Source organism: Castanea sativa, chromosome 7 (assembly GCF_040712315.1).
Source record: "Castanea sativa cultivar Marrone di Chiusa Pesio chromosome 7, ASM4071231v1".
NCBI lineage: Eukaryota > Viridiplantae > Streptophyta > Magnoliopsida > Fagales > Fagaceae > Castanea > Castanea sativa.
The window spans coordinates 35,992,371-36,012,010 of record NC_134019.1 but is presented as its reverse complement, the minus strand read 5'-3'; the positions used below and the strand labels follow the sequence as shown (position 1 = coordinate 36,012,010).

Genomic DNA, 19,640 nt, shown 5'->3' with positions numbered 1-19,640 from the left:
CCTTTCTCGCGAGGAAAAGAACTGGAGGGTTTAGGAATTAGCAAGCTATTTGTGTGTCCTCTAGCTACACACTAGTTTCCATAAATAAAAAAATGTACAATGCATTTCTTGTGAGAGAAAGAAGTGCGGGGTTTGGGAATTAGCAAGTTATTCGTGTGTCCTCTAGCTACACACTAATTTCCATAAATAAAAAAAAGGTACAATGCCTTTCTTGTGAGGGAAAGAAGTGGGGGGTTTGGGAATTAGCAAGCTATACGTATGTCCTCTAGCTACACACTAGTTTCCATAAATAAAAAATGTATAATACCTCTCTCATAAGGGAAAGAAGGGGGGGGGGGGGGGGGGATCCAGCAGAACCCCAAACCCTAACCTAACATCACTTGCAACTCTCACCAAAACCATCACTTGCAACTCTCACCATCAAGCTTAGAAATCAGAGTTAAAGGATCAGAATCGCATTAAGGTAATTTCTAAAATCTGAGTTCAATTTTGTTTGCTTGTGCATTTAATCTGAGTTAAGTTTGGCTTGTGCATTTAATCTGACTTAAGTTTGGGTTGTGCAAGTACTCTGATTTGAGTTTGGTTTCTTGAGCCTAAAGAGTTCTAAATTTTTCTCTATTAGATTTTGCCTAATTTGCATTCATTTGAGTATGCCTGAAATTCCTAATTTGCAATAATTTGCCAGAAAATATTTTAGGTAGCTGGTTGACAAGAGCTATAGCAGCATTGAAATTGAGTTTTAATGTAAAGAAAATGTCTGATTAGATGTGTTATGTACATGAAGATTATTTTCAAAAGAATTTAGCGAAGATAGGAAAAATGGAAAAGATAATTATACCAGGAAAAGGGAACTTTATATGAATGAGAAAATCATTTAGCATAAACTTGTCAAGAATGAATGAGAAAATCATTAGTGTTTAAACAAGATACTAAAGGAGCTTTATGACCATGTGATGTCTATACCCATTGGCCTAACTGTTTTAGTTGCTGTCGAGAGTTTACTAAAATGTGGTCAAAGTTCTTATGGGGTGATAATTAAATAAAAAAAATTCTTTTGGAGTGATAGGCATAAACAATCTTTAGGATGGCTAATTCAAGATAAGTGTGAACGTTCATGAAGCAAATGTGCTGTATGGTTAGACAGTGGAGGATAGTTTGGAGGTGAATTCCCCCACTGTTCTCAAAATTCTAAGGTAACTGAAACATAGTGCTTTTAAAATTCTAATCAGCCTGAGTATCAATTGGTTTAGATTTTTCCACGTCAGTATCAATGTTTTGTTTAGAAATTTATCATGTGATAATATATCCCAAAATAGTCAAAGACCCATAATAAACTATCGTGTCATCTAATACCGTAACAGTCCTGCCCACAGTATGGTACTTAATAATTAATAGAAAAGGACGAAACCCCGTCCAAAAAAGAAAAAAGGTCCAAGGCTCCTAGCCGTCTTATATATAAATTGGAAAGTAAGGTTTCTCAACTTTTCTCATTTCCACCAATGTTAATTGTTTGGACAAAGGACTCATGATCATTTTTTTTGGGAATATAATTATTGTTAGGGTACTTTTTTTTTTTTTTATACCTAATATTATTTAAATAATACTTTTTTTTTTTCAAATGTCACAAACAAATTATTGGGCATACCTAAATATTTTTTACTATTACTATGCAAGCCCACCACCGTCCTCTTTTCCATTACAAAATTGGGCTACAAATGTCAAACACTATAAGATCCAATATTTTTGTAAAACCTAAATTATTTATTGAGCAAATTAAAATCTCATTCTTTCTAAAGCTCAAGAATTTTTATGCTTAACAATATTTGAAAGAGCCCATGATTCAAATTCATGACAATACTATTTTATCAATGAGATTCAATCCCATAATCAAAGCCTATGATTCAAACCCATGGCAAATTATACATTAAAAGCCCAGTTCTTGCTAGCAACATCAAAAAGCCCAGTTCTCACTAGCAATATCAAAAACCCAATTTTCATTGGCAATGTCAAAAAGCCCAATTCTCACTGACAATATCAAAAACCCAATTTTTATTGACAACATCAAAAAATGCCCAATTTTCATTGGTAATATCAAAAACCCAGTACTCACTGGTAATATCAAAAGCTCAATTTACGTTGGCACTATTTTATCAAAAGCCCAAGATTATTAACGCTTGGCAAAAGAATATTATGTTATAATTATTTCTTAAACATTACTATGGCAAAAACATGGCAATCATTTTATAAAAGCTCATAGGAAGTTATTGTAAAGATTATGTTCTCATATTATAAACCCATGAAACACATGGTCATCAATTACACCACAACATCCATAATATATATCTTCAAAGCTCATGGTAAATATTCAATCCCAGAAGCTTACCATTTAAATTGTGAGGTGATTATTAGAAATCATGAACATTACTTACGATATGGAATCCATCTTAGTAAATGTTATTTACAAAGACATTTTGAAACTTATCCTATTATTTCAAATATTACAATTCATTGCCCAAAGGCCCATTACAAATATCTACGAAAACCCAAAAAAATATTTACTAATAATAAAAATCCACGAGGGATGAAAACCCATGGCAACATGTGTTGTTAATGTCCATTTTGTAGGATGCAAACAACTCAGCCCAAAGGAACCGACCCATATGATATGAGCAAGCCTAATCCAAAGAACCCTCCCATATGATATGAGCAAGCCTAATCCAAAGAACCCTAGCAAGAGGCAGATAATTGAAAGTGGACAACCAGTCCTTGTTCATCCTTGACCAAGGTACAGCTGGATGCCTCTACAAGAGAACCAAGTCTTTGAGGATGAACTAGGGGCTGTCGCATCAGCTTTTTGTCATCCTCGACCTGACGTGAGCAATGCCCAAAGGTTGTGATATCAGCTAAAGTCTAATGGGTGATGGAACTCCATCATTTTCCTCAAGACTATATCTCCAGTGGAAGGGGGGCTGAAACCAAGTTATCCAAATCTCAACAAATTGATGCTATGAATGTTAAAAACGTTTAAGACATGGTTCATGTGCCAAGCCCATGAATCTTAAAGGGGAAAAATTGGGAACATGTGGTTTGGAGGGCATAAAGGGATCTCTAGCAGAACCCCTAAAGTGGACTTAGACTTTGATGTCTGGCTTGAGGTGTTGAATTCTACTTCTTGGGGTCCAAGTCTCAATTGCAGCACTAAGATTCGTTCTTGATACTTGCCTTAATCCCATTGGTTAAACTCAACTTCTGAAGGGAAGCATTTATGAGCTATGATTATGCAAAAGAGGAAAAAAGATGTCTGAGGCTAGGGGAGTGTGGGTTAAGGGGAATGAGTTGTGAGCTTGAGGAGAGCTGAATTACAAGCAAAATGGCAAACAAATTAAAAAGTTTCAGAGGGAGTAGCTGTGTGTTTGTGGGCTGAGGTGCTTATGTTTTTGTAGTGAAGTTTAGGGAAGTATTAATTAACAAGAATCCAAAAAACGTAGGACTGATTAGAGGCAGGGAATCAAGTTTAATCATCCTAGGATTTGGCCAGAAGTAGAAGATTTACTCTTGGGGCTGCCTTGCTTCTTTGGGTAATATGGCACATGGTGGGTTTTTGGAGTGTTTTGTCCCACTCACTCAAAATAGCCCCACATTACCCCCATTCATGCCTTATGTACACATACCCCCCAAAATCTTAGCTTAATACTTGCTGCACTGAGCTAGGATCTCTCTCTCCCTTCACACCATGTCAATTAATCCCTTTCTTCTTCCCATGGAACCTTTAATTTTTACTTTTTATTTTACTATTGAAGGATATAATGTATTTGTAACAATAGAATTTTTCCCTCACATTAATGTAATGATGACTAAAAGTACAATAAATTCTCCTGACCAAGACACACAAGGACTCCTAGGAGTGAACATTTTCCTAAATTTATTTAATCATTGACTGCTGGACTCTAAGTGTAATTTCATCCCTACCGCTGGAGAATTTATTTTTCTTGCACTATCTGAACAGGACTACTAACATATTAATTAAGTATTGTAAAGCATTTTTATTGGGCTTCTGTTGCTGTTTTGTCAAGTGCAACCTTCATTTCTTGCTTGGATAGGCTTGTCACCACACCCAAAGCCTTTGAGCACCATCTCAAGAGCCCATAGCTGGGTTTCGGCTTGGTTTCCCAAAATTTTATTCAGAGGCATCAATCCTCCCCTCAACAATTATAACTAAGTGTCTGTTGAACAAAAATTATTTTTGCCAACTTATTTCACCATTTAACTTATTTTTACTACAATTCATGAGTCTCACTGCACTTTTTGGTACTATTCATGGGTCTTACGGTGCTATATCAGCTAACTTTTACATTCATCTACAGTACTTTCAGCAAAAAGTTTTCAGTTTCAACAAAATAAGCAAATTCTAAACAAACCCTAAGGAACAATAAATTTGTTACAAACATGCTCGGTTTTGTCATTAGCCAACAAATCATCCACCCAGGCAATGGGTCATTCAGAAAGAGGCAGTCTAATATAAGATCATCTCCCATTTTAGCTAGTTTGTCAACACAACTATTAGCTTTCCTATACACATGCACCACTAGGCAATTAGTAAAAGTTTTCATCAGGTTCCTACGATCATTTAGTGTGAATTTGGATTGCATTCCAAACTCACGTCTGGAGTTTACGTTCAGCAACTGGGTCTCGTGTACTGTTCATGAGACCCAGCTATACGGAAAAACAAAAATTATTCATCATTTAAAAACTGTTCATGGGACCCACGGGCATTATTTATCATTTAAAAATTATTTTACTATAGTATTTTCATTAATAAATTTTCAATTTTCAGTAATAAGAGATATTCAAACATACCCTTCAGAGAGGTTCTAACATAAGGCTTACAATTGACAACTTGTCGTCTTTAATTGGCATTTGGCAAGTCTAGAGTGGAAAAAACTGAATATGACAATTACAACATCATAATCTAAAACCAGAACATATATAAAATAAAATAAAATAAAAAATAGAAAACCTGGGTTTTCGACATAGAAACGTGCCCAACTTAGGTGACTTGAGGACAAATTACTGAAGGACAAAAACAACAGGACACTAGAGGGCGTTTGGATCCGCCGTTTTGTGCGTCTACGTTTTTGCTTTTTTTTTTTTTTTTTTTTTTACCCAGCAACTTATTTTGACTTTTCAGCCATGAACAGTGTACAAATGCACTGTTCATGAGTCCCACAAATTTCACTTTTTAACAACTTTTTCATTAAAAATTGGTCTCACAAAACTATTCATATATTTAAAAATTATTTTGCTACAGTGTTTTCAGTTTTCAGTTTCAGCAAAATAAGTTCTATCCAAACGGACTCTTAGTTGCAAAATAGTAATCTAAAAGTATTAGAGCTTGTCCATGTAGTGATTTATATTGGTGTAAAGATAAATAAATAAATGCAAATTACGTCAAGAAAAGTGAACGATTACATGTCTTTGCCTCTAACAGCAACAATAGGAGGTTTAATGGTGAATAAAGACATGAATCCAGTAAGTGATAAAAATTTCTAGTAATGTCAAACCAATATATTAGAAAATTAATGTGAAAAGATCGAGTATAACAAAAGTTAAGTGTACATGTTCAAAAATGACAAAAATACATATAATAGTTTTCATTATCAATTAAGAAGAGTCCAACAATGTCAAATGAAGATTAACATAGCTGTACAAATATCATCAGTACAATAACATTAGAGTTATAATAAAATTTTAAGTTGCTGGGTGGTGCATGCCAACAATAGTTAAGTTGCTCTTTTGCTAATTGGGAAGTTAATTATCGAGTTACTAAGACATTTCAATGGTGCTATTAGAAGCATGAGATAATTTTCACCTGGTTAAAAGAAATTTAGGAATCAGAGTGAAGAGGATTCAGAGTTGAGAATTGGTGGCTTTGAAAATAATGTCTGATCCCCCCTTAATTTGCAAAGCAGGAATTTCTCCCCATAATATTACAATAGTAAAAGTGGCTATTGTTGCTATTTGAAAGCTAGCTTGCTTTTGAGAATATGAAATATCAGTCTTTAATGGTGTCTTGGGCAATAATCATGAAAGGATGTGTGTGCTAGTTATGATATTTGCTTGCTTTAGAGGACTACTTTTATATATATTGTGGTACTCAAACCCAGTGGTGCTTTCTTTTGGAATGAATAATTTGGGCTCCCAATTTATTTGTTAGTGGGTTTCCTTGCACTCCTACTAATTATTGCTTCAAACACTACCTTGACAGCCCAACCCTCTAACCTTCTTTTTCACAAGCCTAATCATTACCCTCTCTAATTCCTCCTCTCTCCCTCCTCTTCTCTTGTTGTCTCACACCTCTCTCTATGTTTGCCAACCCCCCTTTTTATTCTTCCTCCGTTCCTTTTTATGGTCTCCCCTTAGTGGAGACCCAAATGATTACTTCACCTTTTCTCACGTGGCCCCCACTTCTGCCCTGAATCCCTCGTAAATTGGCCCATTCTGAAGATTTGCTTGAAACTTGCAGCGGGTGTCAAACAGCGTTCGGCAGCGGATTCTCCCAAGGCACTAATAGTGGTCGGTTACCGACCCCATATTAGACTATTGAGTCTTCGGTCGTCCCCAACCCATTTGTTAACGTCGGGCCAAGCCCGATTCAACAATAACAAGCTATCCCTGAGTATTGATTCTATGTCCGTCTATTACGAGTACTAGGCTAGGCCCATCCCCATGGGAGTGGGCCAACATTGGTCACCGACCCCATGTCCCTACATATATGTTGATTAGATTTTGTTTTATCTTGGATGAGAAGAGCTATTATTGAATTATCTTGGATGATAATTCAATAATCAATGCTATATTGAACTATGAAACAACTCGTAAGATTGATAAGACCTTCAAGTTGCATCGGGGTTTTTGTTTTTGTTTTTTTTCAAGTTGTAGTGAAAGTTGCATATATGCTTGGTTGTGTTGTCTTAAGAATCTGCATTGCATCTTGCATAGTTCAAATTTCAAACTGAGAAAGCTAAAAAGAAACCCAAAAAAAAAAAAAAAATTTAAAACTGTTGTGCATGAAGGCAATATAAGTAATTATCCAAGCACATTTAATTATCTCATGATTTATGTAATTGCTTGATACACATTTTATTCATACAGACTTGCTCTTAATCAGCACCCTTATTTTGCATACTTGGCTTTGTAGTCTTTCCAGAGCTGATCAACATTCTTCCCTAGCAGTTCAACAAAAAAATTAGCACTATAACCATTCCTCAATTTCTTATTCAATTCAGCCACAAACCCATTTCTAAGACTATTGCAATAGTCCAAAAATCGAGCTGTAACATCGTAGCCTTGATCCCATCTATCACCTTGCCCAGGCTTCACCCAGTGGCTAGGTGCATACCCTGCCTTCAACCTCACATAATCAGCAATTCCTTCAATTAATCCTCCTGGAGTACTTTGCCCATTTCCATTCCATTGCCATATGTGTGTACTTTCATGGTATAAAACTCCAGTGATTTCGGTTTTCACATTTCCAGAATAGCCATTGATGTACCTTGCACTAACATGGATCTCGTTGTTGCTAGCAAATGCAACTCCATCCCTGTCATCAATGAACAAGCTCACTTTGGGCACGTTCTTTCTGTCCGCAGCATTGTTTTGTTGGAAGAGGCTCCATATGAAATTTGTGGCAGAAATCAACGTTTGCTTACTGTATCCAGACCCAATCTCATTGTTGAAACGAACTCCACCAGGAGTGTTCCCGGCGGTGTTGGTGACAACATATTCAACAGCATAAATGCCTTGAATGGCTATGACTAGGGTTACTAGGAAAGAGAGGAAAAACATGTGGTGAGCCATAGTTGTTTTGTTCTTTTACTCGGTTTGTACAAGAAATGGAGCACCGCTCTTTGATTTATATAGGGAGTAAGATTTCCATTATTGAAAGTACCTAGGTTATTTTCATGGTAAGTTCTGTATCTATTTTGTTTTTTTTAATCATTTAATCATTACAGTAAATGGAAAAGTATGATTTGAATTCCAATTCACCTTATACACAAGACCAAACTATACCACTAAACTTTAAGGTTCTTAACCAATTTATCAAATATTTAAAAACATGTTAATTATCATTATCATGATATCTATTTAAAATTATTGATAACATGTATATTAAGGGTTGTATATTAATGATCACCGCACACTTTTGGTGTGATGATCACTCCACAAGTATAAGTGCTTGTGGGGTGTGGGGGTAAGAGTTGGGGTTCAAGTCTCCAAAAGGGAGCTTCACACACATATAAAACAAAAACAAAAAAAGTGGTATATTAATAAGTAATGACATTATTTAGTTTTCTCAATAAAAAGAACTAGGTTTTGGTATCTCCCCTTCCCCACCCACATTTTAATAATTATTTAATAATTATTAAAATGTGGGTGGGGAAGGGGAGATACCAAAACCTAGTTCTTTTTATTAAATATATATTGAAAATAATTATTAAAATGTGGGTGGGGAAGGGGAGATACCAAAACCTAGTTCTTTTTATTAAATATATATTGAAAACGTGACAATTATCTAGTTCACATTTCAAATTTGAATGAATAGTAGTATTTTGGAAATTTGATAACAAAATTATCTTAATAATTGGAGAGGATCTTAATCCTTCTTTAATACCCTAAATTAATCTCCGTCTATTTTTCTAGCAATCTTTGATCACCTTTTCATTGCAAAAAAATTAATCGGAGTATATAACAATTTTAGTTTTAAATAAAGGTCCTTTGAATCTGTGGTCATATTCCACTAGGTCCAGTACCATGATAAGTTTCCTTCTTTCCACGGTCATTTTGGATAAGGACTGGCAACTAGTCAAATGACTCAAATCTTTAATTGGAATTTGGCTTGTCTAGATTGATATTTACAACACTCGGGGTGAGACAGAAAGTTTGTGGAAAAACTGTAGAGGCCAATTCTCAACGTCATAATCAATAGCTAGAACACAAAAAAACTGGTATCTGTCAGATAAAACTAGCCCAACTTAGACGACTGATGGTCATTCAGTGGCAGCGCCATCAGGGTGGTCCCAGATCACCTCAAAAAAAAATTATATATAATAATTTAAAATTTTATATCTATTTAATATTTTAAAAAAAATTAAATTTTATATTTATTTAACATTTTTTAAAAAAATTAAATTTTATATCAATAAAATTAAATTTTGATCCATAATTTAAGCAACTTAACAATATATTAGGGTCTTTTAAGCAAAAAGAAAAAACTCAAAAAAAATTTGAACTAAAATCTAAAAAAAAAAAAATTATAATAAAACTACTATAGACTAGGCAGTGACCTGATTCCTTCGACTAAACACACTGTCCAATACAACACAATTTTTAACCTTTTATTATTTTTTATTACAATATTATTTTTCATCATCAAACATATATTACTTACTTCTTATTTTTAATTATTTTTTCTTATTTATTTTTAACCACTGTCTCCTCGATTTTTACACTTCATACTTTTAAATTTTTTCACATCTTCATCTACACTTTTACATTTACGTTTTACCTTCCTCCTTGTTCGTAACTGTTATGTCTTCTACCAGTACCAATGCGACAGTACCTCTTCTTAAGTTTTGAGTTTCAAATTTCTCAATACGATTTTTTTTAGCTATACAGGTACCTTTGTTCATTTCATTTCTTTTCATTTTTTTTTTCCTTTTGAGGTTTTTTGGTTTACAAAATGCAAATTTATTTTGGTTTTAAGAGCAATTTTTTTTTTGAAGCACAAACTTCATGACGGTCAAATCTTGAATTTCAGCCGGTATTTATCAAAACACTCAAAAATTTTTCCAAAGTGAAATAAGGTGGGTTACTGTGTTAGTTTGTTTACTGGCACGGTATTTTTCGGCCGTTACAGCCGAAACGGAATGAAATTAAAATATTGAATTAAACATAATTACCTAAAGGCTAAAAAAAAAAAATTATATAATTTATGTTTCTTAAAGAATACATGAACAACAGCCACCACGATTGACATTCTAGAAAAAAATAAGATGACTTGTGGAAGACTTGCTGAACAGGACACCAGGTTCTAGTCCAGGTCAACGATAGTTTAGACTGCTGACTATTGCACATCATGATAAATTCAATTAGTGTCCTGAACAAGAGCCGCCACTGTGGACATTCCAGCAAAAAATAAGATGACTTGTGGAAGACTTGCTGATCAGGACACCAGGTTCAAGTCCAGGTCAACGATAGTTTAGATTGCTGACTATTGCACATCATGATAAATTCAATTAGTGTCTGTGCTTGGATAGGATGTTTCAAATGTTGAGTTTTTGACCCAATTAATTTGATTCTTGGTTTGGATGGAACACGAGTGTTTCTAGAAAGCAGATTTGTTCCATTATTTTTTTATGATAGGTAAGAAAAATACTAATCCGTTAAAGAAATGAAGTCGGTAAAGAGAATATGTACAGATTCGTTCCAACATTCAAAAAGTGACAGAATTATCCTGACCTTTCCAACTTAGATAGGAGGTTGTTGGGAGGGCCTTAATGGCAGCGGCTGATAACTTGTTTACTGCTGATAGTTAAGTGAATCTAGAATGGCAAGCAAGTATGGTCAGATTACATTGTAGTTTGTTTTCACTTTATTATATTTTTAATAAGAAATATCAACTAGTTGATATTTCATGGTTTTTTTTAGTGGAGATATTCAGGGTTGAAATCCTCCCTTCAACTACTGAATAATAAATAAATAATATGCTGCTGTTTTGTTCCACTACTGTAAAAAGTCTTTTTGCTACCATGGTGTTTGTAGGGTCATTGGCTGTGTAATAAAAAATAATCATAGAGTTCTTTCAATGTAATGGTGATGTTTTTATGTCAATGAGGAAAATATCCTTGATGGTGTAAAGTTTTTGTGTGAAAGCACATTGAATCAAGGAAGAAAGACTTGGGAAGGGGGTGTAGCATGGAAGAGGGAATGATGTTGAGTAGCCCTTAAAATTAGAAATTAAGGAATGACTATGAACAATATTGGTGGGTTAGCACTTCTGTTAATTTTTATGAAGGGAAAATTAGAATTTAGTTTGTGAATAGAATAAAATTAGATTGGATTTTATTTTATTTTATTTTATGTTAGTTATGTGCTTAAATTGGGGGCATACAAGATAGGGTTTGTGGTCAGTGTGGTAGGCTTTCTAAAATAAAATTGGACTTACGGATGAATTAAGAAAAAAAGGGTAAATCACTTATCAACTAAAAAAAGGGTAACTTACATTTAAACCCTATAGGTTAGAGGTGGTTACAAATTATATCCTACACTCTTACAAGTTTCAAATTAACCCTATACTTTAAAAAAATTTCAAGTGAAGCCATAAACCCATTACGTGTGAAGCCATTAATGGTAAATGCTTAATCAAAACAATGTAGTGTGGCTTGGAGTGAAGTGATGTTCACATGTAATTGGCATGTGTTAAAATATCCACACGACATCGTTTTATTTAAGCACTTTCCGTTGATGATGTCACTGTAAATGGGTTTATGGTTTGAATTGCAACGATTTCTATAAAAAGAGGTTTAATTTTAATTTTTAGTGGTAGATTGATTAAGCCGATATAATTTTGTGGATATTTTGTTGCCTTTCCATGTTATGCTTGCCTCCATTTGTTGAATTTAGGGGTACTGAAGATGGTTGTTTTTCAATGAATTTGAACCATATCTTTTTGAACTGTATCTTTTTTAATTTGAACCGTATCTTTTTTAATTTGCCTAATATTTTATGTTTGCCTAATATAGTTAAGTGTCATTTTGTTAATATCTGCTTGAGATCAATGGTTTATTAACATGATTGCATGCATGTCAAATATGTAACTATTGTCAAATGTGGATCCTGGACCCGAGGATGCTAGACAGTTGAGGTGGTAGTCGGCTCATCAATCCACGCCACTATGGGGGAGGCCCACCGCTAGTTAGGTACGTGGTTGTACTAAACTTTAGACATTTGGAAATGGTATCTTTTTCTATTTGTGGGGTTCTTTGATTATTTGTAAATAGATGTTGAAAACTAGTGTATAGATTGTCTAATGTGATATTTTCATTCAAACGATCTACATAAGTGGTTATCTGCTTAAAACTCAAATTTCAAAAGAGGTTATATAACTAAATAACATCTGTGAGGTTCCGAGGACCCAAGAACCCGAAGACCCGAGGAAAGGAAGGCCGACATGCATTAAGCAAGATGAAGTAAAGGAGTAAGGGAAGTTACCTGGGGATACCCGAAGATGATGTGGCATGGGCACTGCTGACATAAGGGTTACAAATATCCGAAGGTGGCAGGCTAATTTAGAGGGTTGCATTAAATGCCCGGCAACAACCATTCTGGCCGCATTAATTGGAGGATACCAACTCAATCCGTTGCATTAATGTGGATATGACCTAAACAGTGCTGAACGCAAAGTTAGAACTCTGCTCCATTACCGACAGACAGGTGTCAGAGGGAAAAGCATAGTAGATTGTGAGGTGTAAGGCCACGATGAAAGGAACAAATGATATAAATTAGAGTCAGGACACTACGGTCAGGGGGACTCTTGTTGTTGAACCCTTTCTACCAAATGTATTGTATGGGGACCTTTAGTGAATAAACAAACAGCGAAGTTTATGCGTTTTTGGTCCTTACAATTGGCGCCGTCTGTGGGAACAACAACAACGTAACACATTCCATCTAGAAGTATATGGCGGAGGTGTATCAAGAAGGGGAAGAATCCGTAAGTTCACGAAGCAGAGACGTAGCTGTAAGTCTCCAGCGTGATAAAGGGAAGGGACATACCTCAGGGGTGGTGAAAGCACATGATGGGGATCAGGAGGCTGAGCAACGATCACTAACTGAGGGGCATATGTCTCGCGATGATGTATTGCAACAGATGCAATCTGAGATAGCTTACTTACGCAAGTGCGTGGATAGTAGGAAGCGGAGACGTAAGGGTAATGCTAGCTCTTCCAGTGACAGTTCGGAAGCAAACCTTGGAGGAATTGATCCCCCAGTATTTGAGCCTACTTGAAGTGTGACCCGTGTCAGTGTGTCTTCGGGCGTTAGGGCAAAGCAGCAAAAGGAGACAAGGATGCCTGATACTGATGGGATATATCGCGATGACGGGAGTGATGCAATGGGTAAAGCCCTGAGGCAAATTGCCAAATCTCCTTTTGTGGCCAGGATAAATAGGGCAAAGCTACCTCGTAGGTTTTCTCAACCCATCTTTACTATGTATAACGGGAGGACTGACCCTGTAGAACACGTTAGTCATTTTAGTCAGAAGATGGCCGTTTATTCGAATAATGAGGCATTGATGTGCAGAGTTTTTCCCTCCAGTTTGGGGCCCGTGGCTATGAGGTGGTTTGATGCTTTGGCAGAAGGTTCTATGAGGTCTTTTGAGGAATTGACTAGGGCATTTGGAGCAAGGTTCATAACTTGTACTAGGATTCCAAAACCTTTGGATGCTCTACTGTCTATGTCTATGAGGGAAGGTGAAACACTCAAAACCTATTCTGACCGATACTGGGAAACGTATAATGAAATTGATGGGGATGTGGAGAGTGTAGCCGTGAGAACTTTCAAGGTGGGTCTTCCCACGGAGCATGGGTTGAGGAAGTCTTTGACAATGAAGGCCGCAATAAACATGCGTCAGCTCATGGAACGGATAGATAAGTATAAACGGGTAGAAGAAGATCAGATGTAAAACAAAGGCAAAATGAAAGGGTATCTGGAGAGGAAGGATCTTCGGGTAGGGGGTTTCAAGGTATTCGGCCCAAACGAGACTTTCCAAGCCATCCGAGGACCGCCGAGTCTCCTCTAATTAACTCACTATTTAAGGAACCCGTGCATCACATACTGGAGAAAATTCGGCATGAGCCATATTTTAGGCCACCCAACAAAATGAGTGGAGATGCATCCACGAGAAATCAAAACCTCCACTGCCATTACCACCAGGATAAGGGACACACCACGGAGGAGTGCCGGACACTGCGCGACCATTTGAATCAATTGATTAGGGCCGGGAAGATCAATCACTTATTGGCAAAGCCGGATGGGAAAAAGGAACAACTAGACACTCGGAAATATTGGGGTCAGGCCCCTCAACCATCTCTAGGCACTATTAACGTCATCTTGACCCAGCCGAAAGGAGAATTTGGGAAACCGTCTCGGGTCATGACCGTTCAAAACAAGTGTGGGAATGAGGACGTGGAAGAGAATCATCAAGCAAACAAAAGAATGAGGTCCTCGGCGACGCCCATATTGGGCTTTTCTGATAAGGATAAAGAGGGAACGTTTCAACCCCACGATGATGCCTTGGTCGTCACAGTTCGTATCGGGGGATATGATGTGAAACGAGTCTTGGTGGATGATGGAAGTGGTGCCGAGATTATGTATCCGGACCTATTCAATGGATTAAAGTTGAAAGTAGAAGACTTGGAAAAATACGACCAGCCGTTGGTCGGTTTTGATGGAAACCAGGTGATCCCACGGGGAATGATTAGGTTGCCTGTGCAGGTGGAGGGTTCCAAAGTACAGGTAAACTTCATAGTTGTTATGGCATACTCTCCATACACGGCCATTTTGGCTAGACCATGGCTGCATGCAATGGAGGCAGTTTCATCTACTTTACATGTGATGGTGAAGTACCTTATACGAGGAAGCATGGGAGTATTACATGGCAGTCAAATGGTAGCCAGGCAATGTCTAACGTCTACCACTATTCGTACAGGCCGAGGTTCGTTGGAAGGAGAAGTTCTTGAGACATCATAGCAATTAAAGGAGGCTGCTCGGGAAGTCGGCCTAGTTGAGGATGAAGGCTCTGCCGAGCAGCTAACCAAGGTAGTTATTGGGGTAGATGAAGAGAAATATTTTCAAGTCGGATCTAAGCTGCCGATACGGGAAAGAGAAGAATTGGTTCAATTCTTGCGGGATAATATTGATGTTTTTGCATGGACGACTTATGACGTACCAGGAATTAATCCAGAAGTTATCTGCCACCATTTGAATATTAACCCCCATGCGACACCTAGACAACAGCCTCCTCGGGGAGCGTCTCAAGAACACGCAGAAGCAGTTAAGGAGGAGGTTAGTAAGCTAAAGCAAGCTGGGGCGATCAAGGAGATCTTCTATCCTGAGTGGCTGGCCAATACTGTTGTGGTAAAAAAGAAGAATGGGAAATGGAGAGTCTGTATTGACTTTACAGATCTGAATAAGGCATGTCCCAAGGATCCTTTCCCTATACCTAGAATTGATCAACTGGTGGATGCAACTGTGGGGCACCCCCGAATGAGCTTCTTGGATGCATTCTAAGGGTATCATCAAATCCCTTTGTCATTGAATGATCAGGAGAAAACGGCTTTTCGTGCCCCTAATGGTAACTACCATTACCGAGTGATGCCCTTTGGTCTAAAGAATGCAGGGTCCACTTATCAACGAATGGTGACCAGAATGTTTGATGCGCAGTTGGGGCGTAATATGGAAGCTTATATCGATGACATGGTAATTAAAAGTAAGAGGACAGAAGACCATTTGACAGATTTGCAGGAGACCTTCTCGGTGTTAAGAAAGTATAAGTTACGCTTGAATGCATCAAAGTGTTCCTTCGGAGTGGGCTCGGGAAAGTTTCTAGGGTACATGATTACTCATCGGGGAATTGAAGTTAATCCTGATCAAATTAAGGCTGTCTTAGGTTTGCATCCCCCTCAGAACCCGAAAGAAGTGCAGAAGTTAGCTGGTATGATTGCAGCCTTGAACAGGTTCATATCACGGTCCGCAGACAGGTGCCGCCCATTTTATCGCCTTTTGCACAGGTGGAAAGATTTCCGGTGGTCTAATGAATGCAACTTGGCTTTTGAAGATTTAAAGCAATACTTATCCAGACCACCGATATTATCAACGCCCGAGAAGGAAGAAGTGTTATATGCTTACCTAGCCGTCACAAATCACTCCGTAAGTCTTGTCTTAATACGGAATGATGATGGGGTCCAGAAACCAATATATTATATCAGCAAGTCTTTGCAAGAAGTAGAACAGCGATATCTACTGTTGGAAAAAGCGCTTTTAGCCATGGTACATGCAACAAGGAAATTGCCCCATTACTTCCAAGCTCACACCGTAGTAATACTCACTCAATTGCCTCTGCAAGCTATCATGAGGAAGTCGGATTATACGGGTCGTGTAGCAAAGTGGGGAACTAAACTGGGAGCTTATGACATCAAGTATATGCCCCGGACAGCTATCAAAGGGCAAATCCTTGCCGACTTCGTGGCCGAGTTCACGGAAGGTCAAGTTAACCACGAAGATGCCGTGATGACAGTGATGTCCATTGGGATGGAAAACATCACTCCTTGGGAAGTCTACACGGACGGGGCATCAAATCGAAAAGGAGCCGGGGTTGGAGTCGTGTTAATATCTCCCAAGAAACTAGTCATTGAAAAGTCATTGAGGTTGGGATTCCCAGCCACTAATAATGAGGCCGAGTACGAGGCTCTCTTGGTGGGTTCCCAGATGGTTAAACCCTTGGGAGGAAAGGTAGTGAGGTTGTTTTGTGATTCCCGATTGGTAGTAGGGCAAGTTAATGGAGAATTTGAGGCAAAAGATGAACGAATGAAAAGCTATCTCAAACGAGTTCAAGGGGTGTTGGGTTTGTTTGAAAGTTTTAAGGTACAGCAAGTCCCAAGGGGACATAACTCTCATGCTGACTCATTAGCAATGTTAGCCACTTCATTGGGTTCGAAATTACCACGTATGGTCATAGTGGAGGATTTACTGTCCTCTAGCTTGACCAGCATCTCGGCAGTACGAGTGCACAGCGTTCATGTTGGTCCAAGTTGGATGGACCCAATTGTAGCTTTCTTGCAGCACGGAATACTACCTGAAGATAGAACAATGGCCGAGAAGGTACGAAGAAGTGCTCCCCGTTACTGGCTATCAGAGGAGCAAAAACTCTATAGACGTTCCTACACAGGGCCGTACCTGCTTTGCGTACATCCTGATGCCGTGGAACCTCTGCTGGAAGAATTGCATGAAGGTGTGTGTGGGAGTCATACTGGAGGAAGATCACTAGCTCATAGAGCCATGACCCAAGGGTATTGGTGGCCGAGCATGCAGAGAACCTCTCAAGATTATGCCAAGAAATGTGATCAATGTCAAAGGTTTGTGCCTAGCATACATCAACCAGGAGGTAACTTAAACCCGTTATCCAGCCCATGGCCCTTCGCTAAGTGGGGTTTAGATATCGTCGGACCTTTTCCTCGGGCACCAGGTAATAGGAGATGGCTCATTGTCGGCACGGATTACTTCACGAAATGGGTAGAGGCCGAGCCATTAGCCAACATTAGGGATGTGGATGCGAAGAAATTCATCTGGAAAAATATCATAACTCGCTTCGGAGTCCCTCATACTTTGATTTCTGATAATGGGCTTCAATTTGATAGCAAGGCTTTCCGACGGTACTGCGCAGAAATGGGAATAAGAAATGGATATTCAACACCGTCCTATCCTCAAGGAAATGGTCAGGCCGAAGCAACAAATAAAGTCATCTTGGCAGGTTTGAAGAAATGATTGGATGATGCTAAAGGAGGCTGGGTAGAAGAATTGCCTCATGTATTATGGGCTTATCGCACTACACCCCGAAGATCGACAGGCGAGACTCCCTTTTCAATGACGTATGGAATGGAAGCAATAATACCATTAGAATCGGGTTTTCCCACCCTGAAGTTCGACCAGTATGACGAAGCGAGCAATCACGATAGGATGTATGATTGTTTGAATACTATTGAGGAAAGGAGAGAAATAGCCAATGTGAAGATGGGCAGCTATCAGCAGAAGCTCAAGCAGACATACGACAAGGGAGTTAGGTCTAGGCCCTTGGTACCAGGAGATTTGGTACTGAGAAAAGTAGTGGGGGTAACAAAAAATCCTGCTTGGGGAAAGTTGGGTCCTAATTGGGAAGGGCTGTATAAAATTACCTCAATAGCAGGTGTAGGGGCTTATCGTTTAGAAGATCTGGATGGAAGGGTGATTCCTCGCCCTTGGAATGTAAATAACTTACGACGATATTATTATTAAGAAAAGAATCTCCTTTTGTGTGTGGCTTCTGTTCATTTCAATTCTGTATCAATCAAAATACAAGTGTTAAACTGACCTTAGTTCTTGTTCGGCTCCTCGGGCCACAAGTCTAAGAGAAATTAATCACTTGCAAAAAACCCAAGTGTTAAACTGACCTTAGTTCTTGTTCGGCTCCTCGAGCCACAAGTCTTAGAGAAATTAATCACTTGCAAAGAACCCAAGTGTTAAGCTGACCTTAGTTCTTGTTCGGCTCCTCGGGCCACAAGTCTAAGAGAAATTAATCACTTGCAAAAAACACAAGTATTAAGCTGACCTTAGTTCTTGTTCGGCTCCTCGGGCCACAAGTCTAAGAGAAATTAATCGCTTGCAAGAAATACACGTGTTAAGTTGACCTTAATTCTTGTTTGGCTCCTCGGGCCACAAGTCTAAGAAAAGTCAACCACTTGCAAAAATATAAGTGCTAAACTGATTTTTGTCCTTTCTTGGTTCCACGGACCATAACACAAGAGTCATAAATCCGGCAAGGTTAAGGCTAAGGAATCTCAAGCAGCAACGCATTAGCATAAGCAAAACATTAAGCCTTGTCACTTATTAGCATATGGAATCTCATGCCTTCTCTTTCATACATAAAAAATAGTGAAGTTATGGTGCCCAGGTTGAGCTTTTTGAGCCCCTTAAAATCACAAGTATTATGAACAATTTTGAGGTGATATTATGATTTTTAATTCAAGTAAGCGTCTATCTGTATACGTATAAAGTGATAGTTGGATGGCATCGCATTGTAATAAGATTTGTGCATGAAACAAAAAGAGAAAGGTTAATATTAATGTCTTAAAAAGTATTCGTTACAAAACTGGGGCCATCATATAGCCCCTTACATCCGTAAAAAGAAAAACAATAAAATAAAAAGTAAGGCAATAACTACATAATGACTAAACAATAAGTTGCTTGTCCTTTCTTCTCTCTGGGTCTTTTTCTTTTTTCTTCTTTTTTGGCTCTTCAGTCAAATCACCCTCAATTGCTTCGTCCACGGGTTGAGCTGGGGGAGAAGGGTCCTTTGTGACTGGGGCATCAGAAGGAACAGAAGCAGAGATGGGCACTTCAAGATCATTTGTCGACGTTGGGGGAGTAGGAGCTAAGCGCAGTGCCGGGGGATAGTAAATGTTGTCGGGAGTATGGAGTACCGCGTCAGCATCTACCCCCGCAGCATCCAAAGCACGACCCCACACCTCTGAACAGAACGCTCTGGCGACCCCTCTAAGTTGGGCAGTTAAGCTGTCAGAGGCTTTTTTCATCCCAGCATCGTACGCCGCTTGCTCGGTAACAGCCTGCTCCTGCTCCTTCTTAGCCAGTAAGTCTTGCACTTGTTTGAGCTCGACAACAGTGAGGGCGAGCCTGCTTTGAGCTTGTTTTTGGGCCTCAAGAGCAAGATTTGCTTGCGACTCATAACTTTTCAGGGCCGACTCAGCATTCTTGTGAGCTTTTTCTACCTCGGACAGGCGAGTGAGGGTCTCTTTTAAGTTCAACTCGGCTTC

General features: G+C 38.4%; 2 protein-coding genes across 2 annotated transcripts; one reads left to right on the top strand and one right to left on the bottom strand.

Moving 5' to 3' along the window:
* Nucleotides 1-7,083: 7,083 nt before the first annotated feature.
* Nucleotides 7,084-7,900, bottom strand: LOC142642327 (uncharacterized). The gene has a single exon (XM_075816683.1). It carries the CDS (start codon nt 7,855-7,857, stop codon nt 7,174-7,176), a length of 684 nt encoding a protein of 227 aa, XP_075672798.1. The 5' UTR covers nt 7,858-7,900; the 3' UTR covers nt 7,084-7,173.
* Nucleotides 7,901-13,935: 6,035 nt separating this feature from the next.
* Nucleotides 13,936-17,509, top strand: LOC142644391 (uncharacterized). The gene is made up of 4 exons (XM_075819018.1): nt 13,936-14,724; nt 14,815-15,249; nt 15,499-17,218; nt 17,472-17,509. Exons 1-4 carry the CDS (start codon nt 13,936-13,938, stop codon nt 17,507-17,509), a joined length of 2,982 nt encoding a protein of 993 aa, XP_075675133.1.
* The last annotated feature ends 2,131 nt before the right edge of the window (nt 17,510-19,640 follow it).

Bases quoted from the DNA above. Each gene is read 5' to 3' on its own strand.
- LOC142644391 (XM_075819018.1), top strand. From the start codon at position 13,936: ATGAGTGGAGATGCATCCACGAGAAATCAAAACCTCCACTGCCATTAC. The intron at 15,250-15,498 runs GCATGTCCCAAG...TTTGATGCGCAG, and splicing joins ACTTTACAGATCTGAATAAG to TTGGGGCGTAATATGGAAGC. The intron at 17,219-17,471 runs GTAACTTAAACC...TCAATTTGATAG, and splicing joins TAGCATACATCAACCAGGAG to CAAGGCTTTCCGACGGTACT.
- LOC142642327 (XM_075816683.1), bottom strand. From the start codon at position 7,857: ATGGCTCACCACATGTTTTTCCTCTCTTTCCTAGTAACCCTAGTCATA.